This window comes from Microtus pennsylvanicus, chromosome 12, assembly GCF_037038515.1.
Source record: "Microtus pennsylvanicus isolate mMicPen1 chromosome 12, mMicPen1.hap1, whole genome shotgun sequence".
In the NCBI taxonomy this organism is placed as follows: Eukaryota; Metazoa; Chordata; class Mammalia; order Rodentia; family Cricetidae; genus Microtus; species Microtus pennsylvanicus.
In genome coordinates this window covers 89,382,785-89,396,134 of record NC_134590.1, presented here as the reverse complement: position 1 = coordinate 89,396,134, position 13,350 = coordinate 89,382,785, and the positions used below count along the sequence as shown (strand labels likewise).

The 13,350-nt window shown below is 43.0% G+C and overlaps 1 protein-coding gene across 1 annotated transcript in view; it reads left to right on the top strand.

Annotated features, from left to right (window-relative positions):
• Nucleotides 1–441: 441 nt before the first annotated feature.
• Nucleotides 442–13,350, top strand: part of Psme4 (proteasome activator subunit 4) — a 113,599-nt gene continuing 100,690 nt past the window's right edge. The window contains exon 1 of the mRNA XM_075942510.1: nucleotides 442–847. Within this exon, the coding sequence (XP_075798625.1) occupies nucleotides 606–847 (242 nt within the window). The 5' untranslated portion in view covers nucleotides 442–605. The remainder of the gene's footprint in view (nucleotides 848–13,350) is intronic.

The window sequence follows — 13,350 nt, the reverse complement described above, 5'->3', positions numbered from 1 at the left end:
CTTCCATACACGTTTTTTAAAGATAGTGTGTCACAGGTAGCCAAGATATCACAAACTGACGACGTAGCCGAGGCTGGCTTTGAACTCTTCTTCAGCGCACTGCCTCTGCGTGCCCCCGCCCCCAAACCGGGAACACGGACAATCTTCCATAAACTAGGCCTGGAGAGGCTGTTTGGTCCCGTGCCGGAGGCCACCTGGATCCTTCTGGAGCAGCGCGGGATCTCTTGTTTCTCGTGGGCGGCCTCACGCGAGGCTTCGCGAACCCAGCTGCGGACACCAAACTCCGCCAAGGCCGAGAAAGTCACCCCGCCACCTCCGCGCCTCCTCCGCTGCCCCGCTCCGCCCCGCCCCGCCCCTCCCCGGAAGTGACTTGAGGCCCTTCCGGAACCTCTAGGCCCAGCGGCTGCAGCGTCACCTGACGAGCCGGAGCGGGCCCGGCAGAGCAGCCGCTGCCACCGCCAACGAACCGGGTGCCGCGCGGAGTCCAGCAGCGCGCCGGGCAGCCGGGGGGCCCAGCGGTCGGGCCGAGGGCGACGCGACGCGGACGAGGCGGAGCCCGCAGCGGGGCGGGGGCCGGGGGGCGGGCCGGGGGCGGCCCCGGGCTCATGGAGGCGCCGGAGAGGGCGGGCGGTGGGGAGCCCCCCGAGCCGGGCGGGCGGCCGGGGCTGGGCCCGCGGGCCTTCGTCCCGCAGAAGGAGATCGTGTACAACAAGCTTCTGCCCTACGCCGAGAAGCTGGACGCAGAGTCGGACGTGCAGCTAGCGCAGATCAAATGCAACCTGGGCCGGGCGGTGCAGCTCCAGGAGCTGTGGCCCGGGGGCCTCTTCTGGACCCGGAAACTCTCCACGTAAGTTGGCTGAGGCTGTCGGCCGGCCGGGCTCTTTGTCTGAGATGCGGCTGCTCAACTTTGTCTTGTCCGGGCGGCGCTGGCCTGGTGCAGGGTTCCAGGGCCGTGGCCGAGCCCAGGAGGGACCCAGCCTCTTGGCTTCTTTCTGCGCCGGACCTTTGGGTCCTGCCGGTCGCCTCGGATACCCAGTGTCCTGGTCGTTTCTCTTCACCTGCCAGGCTCTGGGGAGCCGCAGGAGTCTGCGGACACAAGACGAGCGGTTCCCTTTGGCTTTCCTTGGAGTTCTGAGTGTGTAGCTGCGGGGTAGAGAGGTCCGGACTTTGGGGAAGCTACTCCTGACTTCACTTCTGGGTTTCCTCTAGTTCTTTCCTCCCCGAGGATCCGCGCATTTTCACTTTTCTCTCTCCTAAACCGCATCGTGAGTGGGAAGGAGACCGCAGGGAGACTAAGAGGTTCTGGGGTGTGTGTGTGCGCGCGAGAGAGTGTCCGTCCGTCCCTGTCTCTGTGTTGGTATGTTTGGTGGAGGGTGCTGCTCTGGACTCCTAGATTTAATTGAAACGATTGGTTTCAGATAGGTGGGTCAGCACACTCTCAGACTGAGTAGACGTTGATATTGAGAATGTTGTTTTAGAATCCTAGGAAAGCGTATGTTCCTGTTGTGACATTTCCTCTGTCGAGGCTTTGCTGATTCTAAGGCAAACAGTGAAAAGCGCTGTCAAGTTGTCCCAGGGCTTTGCTAGCTCTCCAGACTGTGTTTTTGAGTTGGTCAGATGAATGTTGACGACCTTAACGCAAAGAGTTCTTTTGCGTCCTCTGTACGCTAGCTGAAAATTACAGAGCCAGTGGAGTTAGAGTTGGGGCAAAAATGTTTGGAGAGATCTTTGCTCTGTGTGCACCTTTACCGTGCCAGAACTGTTTGTGTAAGAATTTTGCTGTTTTGTTTGGTACGCTCTATACGGTCTGGTTTATGCATGTGGTTACCGCTGAGTGATCACACGGGACCCGTCATTTGTGTTTACCAGGATCTGCTGAGTGAACTGGGTGATGACTCAGGGTTTTATAACGCAATAGTCGGCTGTATCTCCCCGCGGGGTAATTCTCACGTGCTGATTATTAAGGGGCCTCTGATGGATTTTTCATACCCTTTAACTGAGAGGGTGGGAATAGCTCTCCTTTAATTTAAAAGATGCAAAACTGAAACACGATTTGCTCTCCTTAGAGTGACTATAAAACGTCAAGGTTAACAGAGCTTCTGACTGGAGTATAAAGAAGTTTATAGTGTTAAGGATCCGTAAAAGTGGAGATCAGTTTCACCAAAGAAAACCCGATTTTTAGGTAGTTAAAATTCAGTGCTTCTTCATGTGTTCCCCCTAGATGTTTGTGTTTGTGTTTGGACACAGTAAATACAGTTTGTTAGTTGGGGTAGACCCTTTTAAAATCGTTTTGATACACTTGTCAAAGAATATTGCTTTCAGGGGATATAAGCAACTTCAGTGTACAAATAATATAGATGCCAATGTACGAAGACATCCAGTTTGGATTTATGATCATAATTAAATGATTGTTTTCTAACTTCTGGTTAATGAGTTTGGTAAATTCGCACTAGGTTTTGTTGTTTTGACCTAAGTAATGGTGTTACTAAGGAAGCGCTAAAAATACAGTGGGGATACAATGCTTTATGTAGGGCAGTATTGCTGTTTAGATAGCTTGATGCGGGTAACTTGATTTTTATGTAAATAACCAGCAAAAATTGCTGTCAGGTAGAATATTTTTAGAATGCTGGTTAAATATTGGAAACTCTTTCTTGGAATTGTATAGCTATGTGACATTTTGAATTTGATGGACATACTGTGGTGTTTGGTGTGTGTTTTTCCTCTCTAAGTCATATTAAAGGCACCTGTTAGTTGTGCTTCCCCACGCCACTTTTTAAAAAGCCGCAGTGTGTTGTTTAACATCTACATAATCATCAAGTGATCATGAATAGTATTTTCTAGAAGAAATATTAGTAGAAAATTTCATTCTTCCCACCAACTCTGGAAATGTGAGAAAGTTACTTAATCAAGCCTTTCTGCTTTCTTGTGAATAAAAGGGCTAAATCATTCCTGCAAACTATTTTTGCTCTGATATTCTGTTTTTTTTTTTAACATTTCTTAGGATTAGGAGGGGCTTCATATAAACCAGTTGTGGTTTCCCCACCACCGCCACCCTGAGATAGGTATGCCAGGCTAGGGTGGCATGGCCTTGATCTACCCTTTTGCACCTTCAAATGGTGGAATTGCTGACAAGAGACATCATGCCTGGCTTAACTTTGATTTTTGAGACAGGGTCTCTAGTAGCCCAGGCTTACTTCAAACTTGAACTCCCGACCCGTCTCCACCTCTGAAGTGCCAGCAATTATTCACGAACAGCCAGTTTTCTCTTTATTTGCTAACCAGCTCTTTGTGCCAGAACCTCATTTTTGTTTCTAATTTGGATAGTTTTTAAACACAAAAAGTTTTTACCTCACGCATTTTCAATAAAATTTATTTAATTTTATTTTTATTGTGTATGTGTGAGAGGAGAGGACAAATCTAATCGACTCTCCCCTTCTACTCTTCCACTGTGGTTTCCTGCGGTCAAAGTCGGGTCTTTAGGGTTGCCTGCTAAATGATTTTACCTGAGGAACCATTTTGTTGATTCTGAACATTTTTTATTATGGAAAATATCAAACATACAGAAGAGAATAGCAATATAATGAGTATCACCTATTATCAATAATAATCAAGCTTTGTCACTGATTTTGCTCTGAGTTCTCCCTTGTCTGAGGTTTACTGTAGTCAGAGCTCATGGGCAGACTAGTTTTAAAGGCTGATTCATTGTGTGTGACACGCTTGCACTTGTGCCATGATGTGTTCACCATGTGATTCTAGGGTGTGAAGTCAGGTTATCAGACTTGGTGGCAAACATCCGTATCTGCTGAGCATCTGACCAGGTCTAAAAAGCCTTATCAGTGATTGTTTTCATACCTTACTATCTTTTATCCTTTAGAGAGTAGACTCAATTTTTGGGTAACAAATATGGTGTGGAGTAACTTCTGTTTTAAAACATCAAAACATGGAGACAGACGGATTAACATAATAGAGTAGAGGTAACATCCAATCTTCAATACTTTTTAGTTTTTTGGTATGGGTTGAGAACTGTCTGGTTTGTGGGACATTCTCTGTCCATTTTGTTCAGGACACACCAGTAAAGGAATAGCTCTACCAAGAAATTTGAGGAGAAAATATGATTTCCAGATGTATCCTTTCAAATATGTATTTCATTGTGGTCAATTTTAACACCAGTATTGAGGCAGTAAACCACACACAGTGCCATTAGATGGTCTGAAACCTGGATGATGTCACTTGTGACGGCCGTGCCATCTGTTTTGCTGCAGGATTGTAAAATATTGTATTGGAAGCCCACATCCAGGGTTTCTTGCTTTTTGCTTTTTCTCCTCTCACAGTGCTGGTTCTGGGACTTGGGGCTTCACACATGTAGTGCGCAAGCGTTCTACCACAGTTACACCTCCACCCAGAAGTTTTTTCTTTTCTTTTTTCTTTTTTTTTGAGGCAGGGCTTTCTTTTAGCTTTGGAGCCTGTCTTGAAATTTGCTCTGTAGACCAGGCTGGATTGAACTCCCAGAGATCTGCCTCTGCGTCCTGAGTGCTGGGATTAAAGGCGTGCGCTGCCACCACCACCACCTGGCTGAGAAGTACACGTTCTTAATTGAAGTGGAGGAGTTTTGTTTGATTGTTTTGAGGTAGAGGCTGACTCTGAGCCCAGGCTAGCCTGTAGCTCACCTTCTAGTTTAGGGAGGTCTGAAACTCATTCATGGTCCTGCTTCAAGTCTTCTGAGTATTGGGTTAGGGTGTGAGACACCACATCCAGCTGTAAAATAAATAAGCAATAAAAATTGAGAGATGCTTTTCAGTAAAAACCTCTGAAACCTTCTAATTGTCAATTTTCTGCTAAATGAAATTCATTTGTAGTTAAGTCTCAAACCCTGGGACTAATGGCTATTTAGATTATTATTTAACATATCAAAGTGAACCTGACCACCTGGTTCTCCCAGCTGTCCTTCAGCCCCTACCTGTTACAGCATCCTGAAGGCTCCAGTCCAGGGGGCTGGGCCTCTCTTCATATATATTCCTAGCATCTTGGTTACCTGGCCCTTTTGTACCTTTGGCCTCATAGTTGCTGTACCTGCTTCCCTTCTTTTCCCTCTCTTCCTGTTGATACAGAATTTAACACTTCCATTTTCCACACTGAATTTTATAGAAAGCCAACTCAGTGCCTTATTTTATACTAACAGCAAGTTAAGAACACAGTAATGAAAGCAATAGAAGTAAACAATAACAACAGAAGCCCTTGTATTGGTTTAGCTAACCCTCCACTGGAATATTAAAAGCAGCACACAGCATTCAGATTTTCTTTTGGAGTCTTGGCTTGGTTATTTCCATATTTAGTTTATGCTTAGCATTTCTCTTTTGATCTACATTTCATGCTTTTGTGTGCATATCTTTCTCTCTACTACTTTGAGGTTTACTTTTACTTCTGCAGCCCTCTACTTAGACCCCAGCATTTAGGAGTGGTATTCATTGATATTAGAATTTGTCTTTTGTTCTTTGTAACCCAAAGCATTAGCAAAGCTAAGGAATTGTTAATGTTATATTCAAAATTTAAAAAGTGAATAGTAGTTTATATTTATAAGTAAATACTGGGCTCAAAAGAAAGTATGTCTTTAACCAAAGAATTTAAGGAACAAACAATCTAGTTTCAAAAAAGGTTAATATTTCATAACTCCGAAGGGGTATTCATGAGTGATATTCAGCAGATTGTGTTGGTTACATCATGGAGTTTGACCTCTTTTCCTTTCATCCCCCCCCCCACGTCTTTTCCCTCTCCTCTTCCCTCTGTCTTCCCTTTCATTCTCTTGTTCTTTCCTTTCCCCTCAGTATTGGACTGAGCCCAGGGCCTTGTTACATACATGCTAGTCCGGCTTTCTATTACTAAACTACATCCCCAGCCCTAAGACTTTTGTTAAAATAAATCTTTTGAGTTTTAAAATAAGTCATAGTTTTAGTTGTTTAATTGTATTTAGTTTAGATTAGAACTATTAAAATTTTTTATTGTAGCATCATTAAATTTCAGTAGTTAATGTTTTCTGCTAATTTGGCTGTATTTCACAATACCTGGGCTCTAAACACTTGAGATAAAAGTATAACAAAGGCTTGTTCTTTAATTTTAAAAAACGCCTTGGGGGGGGGGGCGATGAAAGATGGCTCAGTGGTTAAGAGCACTTGGTTGCTCTTTAAGAGGTCCTAGATTTGATTCTCAGCAATCACACAGTGGCTCGCATCCATCTGTATGTAACTTGGATTCTTTGGCCTTACTGTAGATAAAATACCCATACACATAAAATAAAGAGTAAAATTCTAAAAGTTAAGAAAACGTATATGTGTGTGTGTGTCCATTAAGGGAGGAAAGATTTATTTATTTTTGCTTAGAGTTTCAGAGGGATTTCAGGTCTTTATGGCAGGTAGGAAATGTGGGGAAACAGGAGCAGCAATATTGCCTTTGGTGTCAGGAGTGTATGTATTTCATGTGGCAGTGGGCCAGGAGACAACAAAGACTTCATTCTAAGGAAACAACAACAGCAAACCCTAATAACCGTTGCTGCTGTGAAATGGGTATGAGAATAGCATTTGACTGTAAACAAGAATTGTTGTTGGAAATGTTTCGTGTTCTTCCCTTGTTGGCTGTCCAATGGAATATGTTAGCAGTCTGAGCTGTCTTCAGTAGGTGTTTTATTTTCATTTTCTAGTGATTTTCTTTTTAAGTGAACAATGAAGTATAGTGGTTTTCTACAGCAGGAAATTTTATAAACATAAATATAGGTACATATTTTGGGCAGTTATATTTTTCTTATTTCTCCACTCAAATGACTTGAGTGAAGTTGATTTTTTTTTTTTGGAAGTTTCTTTCTTTAAAAAAATATTCATTTGCCGGGCGGTGGTGGAGCACGCCTTTTTTTTTTTTTTAAATATTCATTTATTTATTAAGTACACAATATTCTGTCTGTGTGTATGTATACCTGCAGGCCAGAAGAGGGCACCAGACTCCATTACAGATGGTTGTGAGCCACCATGTGGTTGCTGGGAATTGAACTCAGGACCTTTGGAAGAACAGGCAATGCTCTTAACCTCTGAGCCATCTCTCCAGCCCTGGAGCACGCCTTTAATCCCAGCACTCAGGAGGCAGAGGCAGGCGGATCTCTGTGAGTTTGAGACCAGCGTGGTCTACAAGAGCTCGTTCCAGGACAGGCTCCAAAACCACAGAGAAACCCTGTCTCGAAAAGACCAAAAAAAAAAAATTCATTTATTTTTATCTGCATTGATGTTTTTCCTGCACGTTTGTCCCTGTGAGGGTGTCTGATCCTCTCAAACTGGAGTTACAGACAGTTGTGAGCTGACATGTGGTTCTGGGAATTGAACCATGATCCTCTGAAAAAGCAACTAGTGCTTTTTAAAACACGGAGCCGCCTCTTCCAGTCTCATTTTGAACAATTCCTAGAGTGAATGAATTAATTTACCTATGCAGTGAGTAATTAGGGCTTAGCCTTGGGCATGTTAGACATGTGTTATATCACTGAATTACACCTCCAAACCCCTGAAAGGGCTTACTTAGTATAGTTTGTATTCTGAAGGCAAGTGGAATACTTGCAGAGGCCCCAGCAAACAAAATGACAACTTGTTAACATGTAACAGATGGAGTTCACTATCTATATAAGTGGGGGAAAGTTACTTCTAGCTTAGTTTATAAGCAGGGATACATTTATAAGTAGTTATAAATTGTGGTTTTTGATACATAATCTCAAGCTCTAGCCCTCAGCTGGCCAGGAACTCACAGCTGTCTTCCTACCTCAACCTCCTGAGTGCTGAGATTATGAGCATGAACCACCCAAATTGTTATGGCAATCAGAACTTTGCTGTTTGGGCTCTTTGGTATGGAATCCAGGGTTTTGTGTGTTTGCATGTTCTCTGTTGTCATTAATCTGTACCTTTAACCCAAGAACATTTTAAAGACCTTTTCACTTAAAAATAATCTTTTTTATTTTATCTTTTTCATCCCCCCCCCCCTCACTGTGAGAAGTCAGAGGCCAGTTTTCAGGAGCTAGCTCTCACTGACCAACCATGTGAGCTCCAGAGATCAAACTCAGCCAGCCCATCTTCTGAGCTATCTCCCTGGTCCACATCTTCTCTTAATGGGTGCTAATTACAAACTTTCATTTACATATTCATTACATCATATAATTTTTCGGAGATGGAAAGGTGAGAATCATTAAGGCACATTTGTTAGTAATTAAGGATTGACTGTTCATGACTTTCAGTTTTATATAGATGTGTACTGGATTATGATACATTTGTTATTGTGGGTTGCAGCTGATAGGTTTCTATTGTTAGTGTTGTTTAAGACAGGCTTTGGCTAGCCTTGAACTTATTATGTATTCAAACTAAACTTCTTTTTTAGGCAATGTCTCTGGAAACTTCCACTGTCCTCTATAATGGAGCCTATCCTTGAACCCTTGATCCTCTTGGTCTGTCTCCCAGTGCTAGAGTTACCGCTGTACCCTCTGTGCTCCTTTGCCACCACACGCCCCTTCCTTCTGTGGGTTTGAACCTAGAACCTCATGTATGTTAGGCAAGTGCTCCTCATCAGCCTTTCTTATACTTTTTTGATTAATTTTATGTTTATAAGTGTTTGCCTGTGTGAATAAGTGTACCTTACATGAGTTCCTGGTAACCATAAAAAGGATCAGATCTCTTAGAACTGTAGTTATTGGCAGCTGAGAGCCACCAGATGGGTGCTGGGAACTGAACTTGGGTCCTTTTCAAGAGGTAACTAGGTTATAGGCCTGTACAGACCCTGCTTCAGAAAACTTTTTCTGTGTTGGTTTCTTTGTGTAGCCCTGGCTTTCTTGGAACTCTCTCTGTAGACCAGGCTGGCCTTAAACTCAGAGATGTACCTGCTTCTGCCTCCCTAGTACTAGGATTAAAGGTGTACGCCACCACTGACTGGCTCAGAAAACTGTTGTATATGATTCAATTTAGTGTTCATTGCTCATCACCTCCCAGTGAAATCTATAGTTAATCCTTTATTTAAGCACTACTTACAGTTGGTCAGATCCACTAGTTATGTGATAACCTTGGAATCTGAACCAAGTTCCTGCGATTTTTCTCCTGGCTTTGTTGCCTATCCTATCTACTCTGATATCTGAGGTTGGAGGTTTGTTTGAGCCCAGCCTAAATATTGAGATCATTTCTATGAACAAACAAACAAGCAAATAAATAAATAGGTAGAATTAGGTGTGTTGGCATACAGCTTCAAAGACTAGCACTTGGAGACAGGCAAGAGGATTTGGCCAGACTGGGATATGGAATTGAGGAATTATGTTAATTAGAAACACACCAAAAATATAGTAAGCTTCACTTCCAAAGCTAACAAGCAAACCTGAGCTGTAAGATATGCCTCAACTCACGCAGCACAAAGCCCTTCTTCCTTGATGCTGCTGTGCACCTCAGTCTAGTGTCTGCTGGTTCCACTGCAAGGTGAGAGAGCCTCAGGTCTTCCTCTATCATAGGGATCTTGTTTTCTTTGGTGGGGCAGATGCTGCAGTGTGATTCTGTAGACATAATGGTAACTGACAAGGCCCTAATCGGTCACAGCTCAGTCTCTTTGCTGTTGGAAATAGGTAAAAACAGCTCTTTTTACAGTAGCTCGAAACTATTGGCATAACAGTTTTGTTTTCTGATCTTCAGCTCATATAAGCAGCAATTACTGATTGAGCTACAAGAATACAAGAAATAAAAATAGCAAGTTAACAATTTAATATCTGTAACATGAAGAGAATATTAAAAGAGAATATTGGTAGAATGTTGAATGAATGATGTAGACACTTTGCCACACGCTAAGGGGCCTAGTGTGCCAGCAGTCAGCAAAGCTACATCAATTCTTTACCTCAGCTCTCTTAAACTACCTTAGGGCCTGTAGGTGCATTCATTTTCTGTTGTTGTACTCCTGAAAGAATGATGTTTTCTCAGTCTGTCTGGGATGCTGTAAATTCTATAAACTGGGTGGTTTTAGAGCAAGTATTTATTTCTCCCTGTTCTGGAGCTTGGAGTCCAAGATCTTGGTGTTGTCATGGACAGGTTCTGGTCTGAGCTCTCGCCAGCCAGCTGCTCCCCACATCTTCGCCTGTTGGGAGGGATAAATATGAGCTCCAGTTCCTTCTAAGAACATTGATCCCATTATGAAGGCTTTATCTTTAAGAAAAATGGCCTCCCTAAAGCCTTACCTCAGAATACCTTGGTGTTCAGGATTAGGATTTCAGTGCATTCGGTGGGGGAGGGTACAGACAAGCATTCCTTTAGGGCTAGGAAGGGGCTTTTATGTTGCTGTGTGTGTGAGAATGTGTGTGAAGGTGTGTTCTCCTCTGCCAATGACCCCTGAGGCCACAGCTTGGTTCTTCCTCTGTTGCTTCCCCGCTTTATTTTCTAAATGTACCTAGAGCTGACCTAGACTGTCTGATCAGTGAATGGATCCCCAAGGTTCTTCCTGACTTCCACCTCTCTTAGTGCCATGGTCATAGTCCAGGACTACCAAGGTTAGTGCTCATGAGTGTGTGTTTGTGTGTGTGTGTGTGTGAGAGAGAGAGAGAGAGAGAGAGAGAGAGAGAGAGAGAGAGAGAGAGAGAGAGAGAGAGAGAGAGAGGTGCATGTATCTATGCACATAAGTGTGTACATGCTTTGGTCAGATGTTCTGCTCTCTTATTCTCTGCCTTCTTTTTAAACTGTGTCTCATTGAACCAGAAGCTAGGCTGGCAGACAGCAAGACCCCAGGGATCCTCCTGCTGTCCTGCTCTATCTGTGCTCCCTACTTTACAGTGCTAAGTCTATGTTTGGTCATGCCCTGTTTTGTTTGTTGTTGTTGTTGTTTTGGTTTTTTAATATAGGCTGGAGATTTAAACTGAGGTCCTTGAGCATGCTAATCCGTTGTTCTTATACACTAAGCCATCTCCTCAGCCTCAACTTCCTCCATTTTATTCTGGGGGCAGGGTCTCAGGCTGGGTTTGAAGTGACAGTAACTGCCTCATCCTCCTAAGTGGGAAGATTAAACAGATGCGAGAACCCTGTCTGGCTAGTTACAGAAACTTTGTGACAGCCAAATTTCATTAAGATCACAGAGCCTGGCGGTGGTGGCGCACGCCTTTAATCCCAGCACTCGGGAGGCAGAGGCAGGCGGATCTCTGTGAGTTTGAGACCAGCCTGGTCTACAAGAGCTAGTTCCAGGACAGGCTCCAAAACCACAGAGAAACCCTGTCTCGAAAAAACAAAAACAAAACAAAACAAAAAAGACCACAAAGATCCTCTTAAATAACTTTATGGAAAAGAAGGAAGGCTTCATAGCTGAATATCCTGGGAAGTCTACCCCAGGAAGGCTCATGACTAGCTGGAAATGCTTTTGTATTATCTTGTATTGTCTTTTTCTGTGGGAGCATGGAACATGATGACTTGTCATTTATTTGTATGTTCTAGATGGTTCAAGAAATGTTCTATTCAAAAATTCAATTATGACTTTTACTAAGGTTTTCAAGTATTTTGAGATATCTGATGATTATTTTTAGTCTTAGCTACTTGTGAAAGAGGATGGACAATCTTTAAGAAGCATCAAGTAGAGTTTTTGAGCTTAAGTATACAAAAATCAACCTGGATTTGTTTAAAAAATGATGGCTGTTACATTCTACTTCCATTTTTTAAGAATCTAGTTTCCTGTTTGTTTTTTTAAAGATTTTTAATTACATGTGCTTATGTAGACTATGAATGGATATGTGCACACTTGGTGCAGGGCCCATGGGGCCAGAAGAGGGAGTTAGATCCCCCTGGAGCCAGAATTCCAGGCAGTTGAGAGCTGATGACATAAGTGCAAGAAACCAAACCCAAGTCCTCTGCTGTAGGACTCTTAATGCTGAGCCATTTCTCCACCCACCCCAATCCCCACTGGCTTTATTAGTATTTAATACTCCCAGTATTTTTGGCAAACTTAAATCTAAAATGGTTCTCAAAAACAAACACTTTAAACAGTAACATAGTTTAGTTTTTGAAATTTGAGATGGTTTTGTGTGGACCAAGTTGGCCTCAAAAACTCCCTTTGTAGACGAGGGTGTGTTTGAATTCAGAGATACATCTGCCTCTGCCTCCCAAGTGCTGGGGATTAAGGATGTTGTCCACCACCACTCTACCCTATCTCTTTTCTCCCTCCATTTCTCCTTCTTTTCCCCGGCCTCCCTCCCTCCCACCCTTCCTTTCCTTGCTCGGGTGTGGCGGCACTGGAGAGGCAGAGGTGGGTGGTGTCAGTCCCACTGGGCAATAATAAGGCCACTACCATAATTTTGAGCCAAATTTAAAGCAAGCTTTAATTAAATACTGGCCATTTCCACTCTGGGGTTCCCAAAAAAATGACCATGAGCTATGTTGGCCAGGTGCTTGTAAAGGCAAACTTTCAAGACTGTATCCCTCCTGCTTTTGTCCACTGGGGGTCACTTCCTACTTCCTACATCATTTCCGTGGGATCAAGCACATCTGATGCAGTTGGGTCAGCCAAACTTGTTTAGGGAAGTGGGAAGTGTGGCTTGTTATTACCCTCCCTCAACTCAGGAAGTATCTGTCCTTGGGAAAGGGTCTTACAGGTTAGAGACATTTTTTGTTTGTTTTGTGTATCTCTTAGGCACAAAAATTAAAACTTAAAACATAACTTTGACTCTCAAACGCCTCCCTTGAGTTGACTCTTGTGTTGGATTTCTATTTATATTGGGATGTAATAACTATCAGCTAATAGCAACCAAATGGGAATTTATGTATCTAGTTAAGGCATTAATGATGGAAGAACAAATAGTAATTAGCAGAAAAAGAAGGGTCAAAGGGCCTGTGGTGACTTACATCACAGTTACTGTCCAGAAGGAGCCTAGAAATGAGAATGGGATCAGTCATTTATCTCAGATCTCTCTCTCTCTCTTTTTTGACAATTTGTTCTTCCTTCCTTCCTTCCTTCCTTCCTTCCTTCCTTCCTTCCTTCCTTCCTTCCTTTCTTTTTGTAGCTTTGTTTTGGCACAGCCAGATTATTTTTAATCATTTCTGAATGGTTTGTATAGAAACAATAATTTTGTCTTAAAGCTCTGTTTTACATAGAACAGGTTGAATGCTCTATTATACTCTAGAACCATTTCAGATAACAAAATTTATCTGTTGATAGATCTGGGCCTATTTGGTTTTTAACAGATAACTTTTCTCTGATATACCAATAGGCACTAAAGGTAGCCATTCTGTCCCCTATGCCTGGGAGTTTCCTTTTTACCTAACATGTTGAGGACAACAGGCAACATATTCTCTTCTGTAACCACTTCCTGCAGAAACCAGGTTATCATTG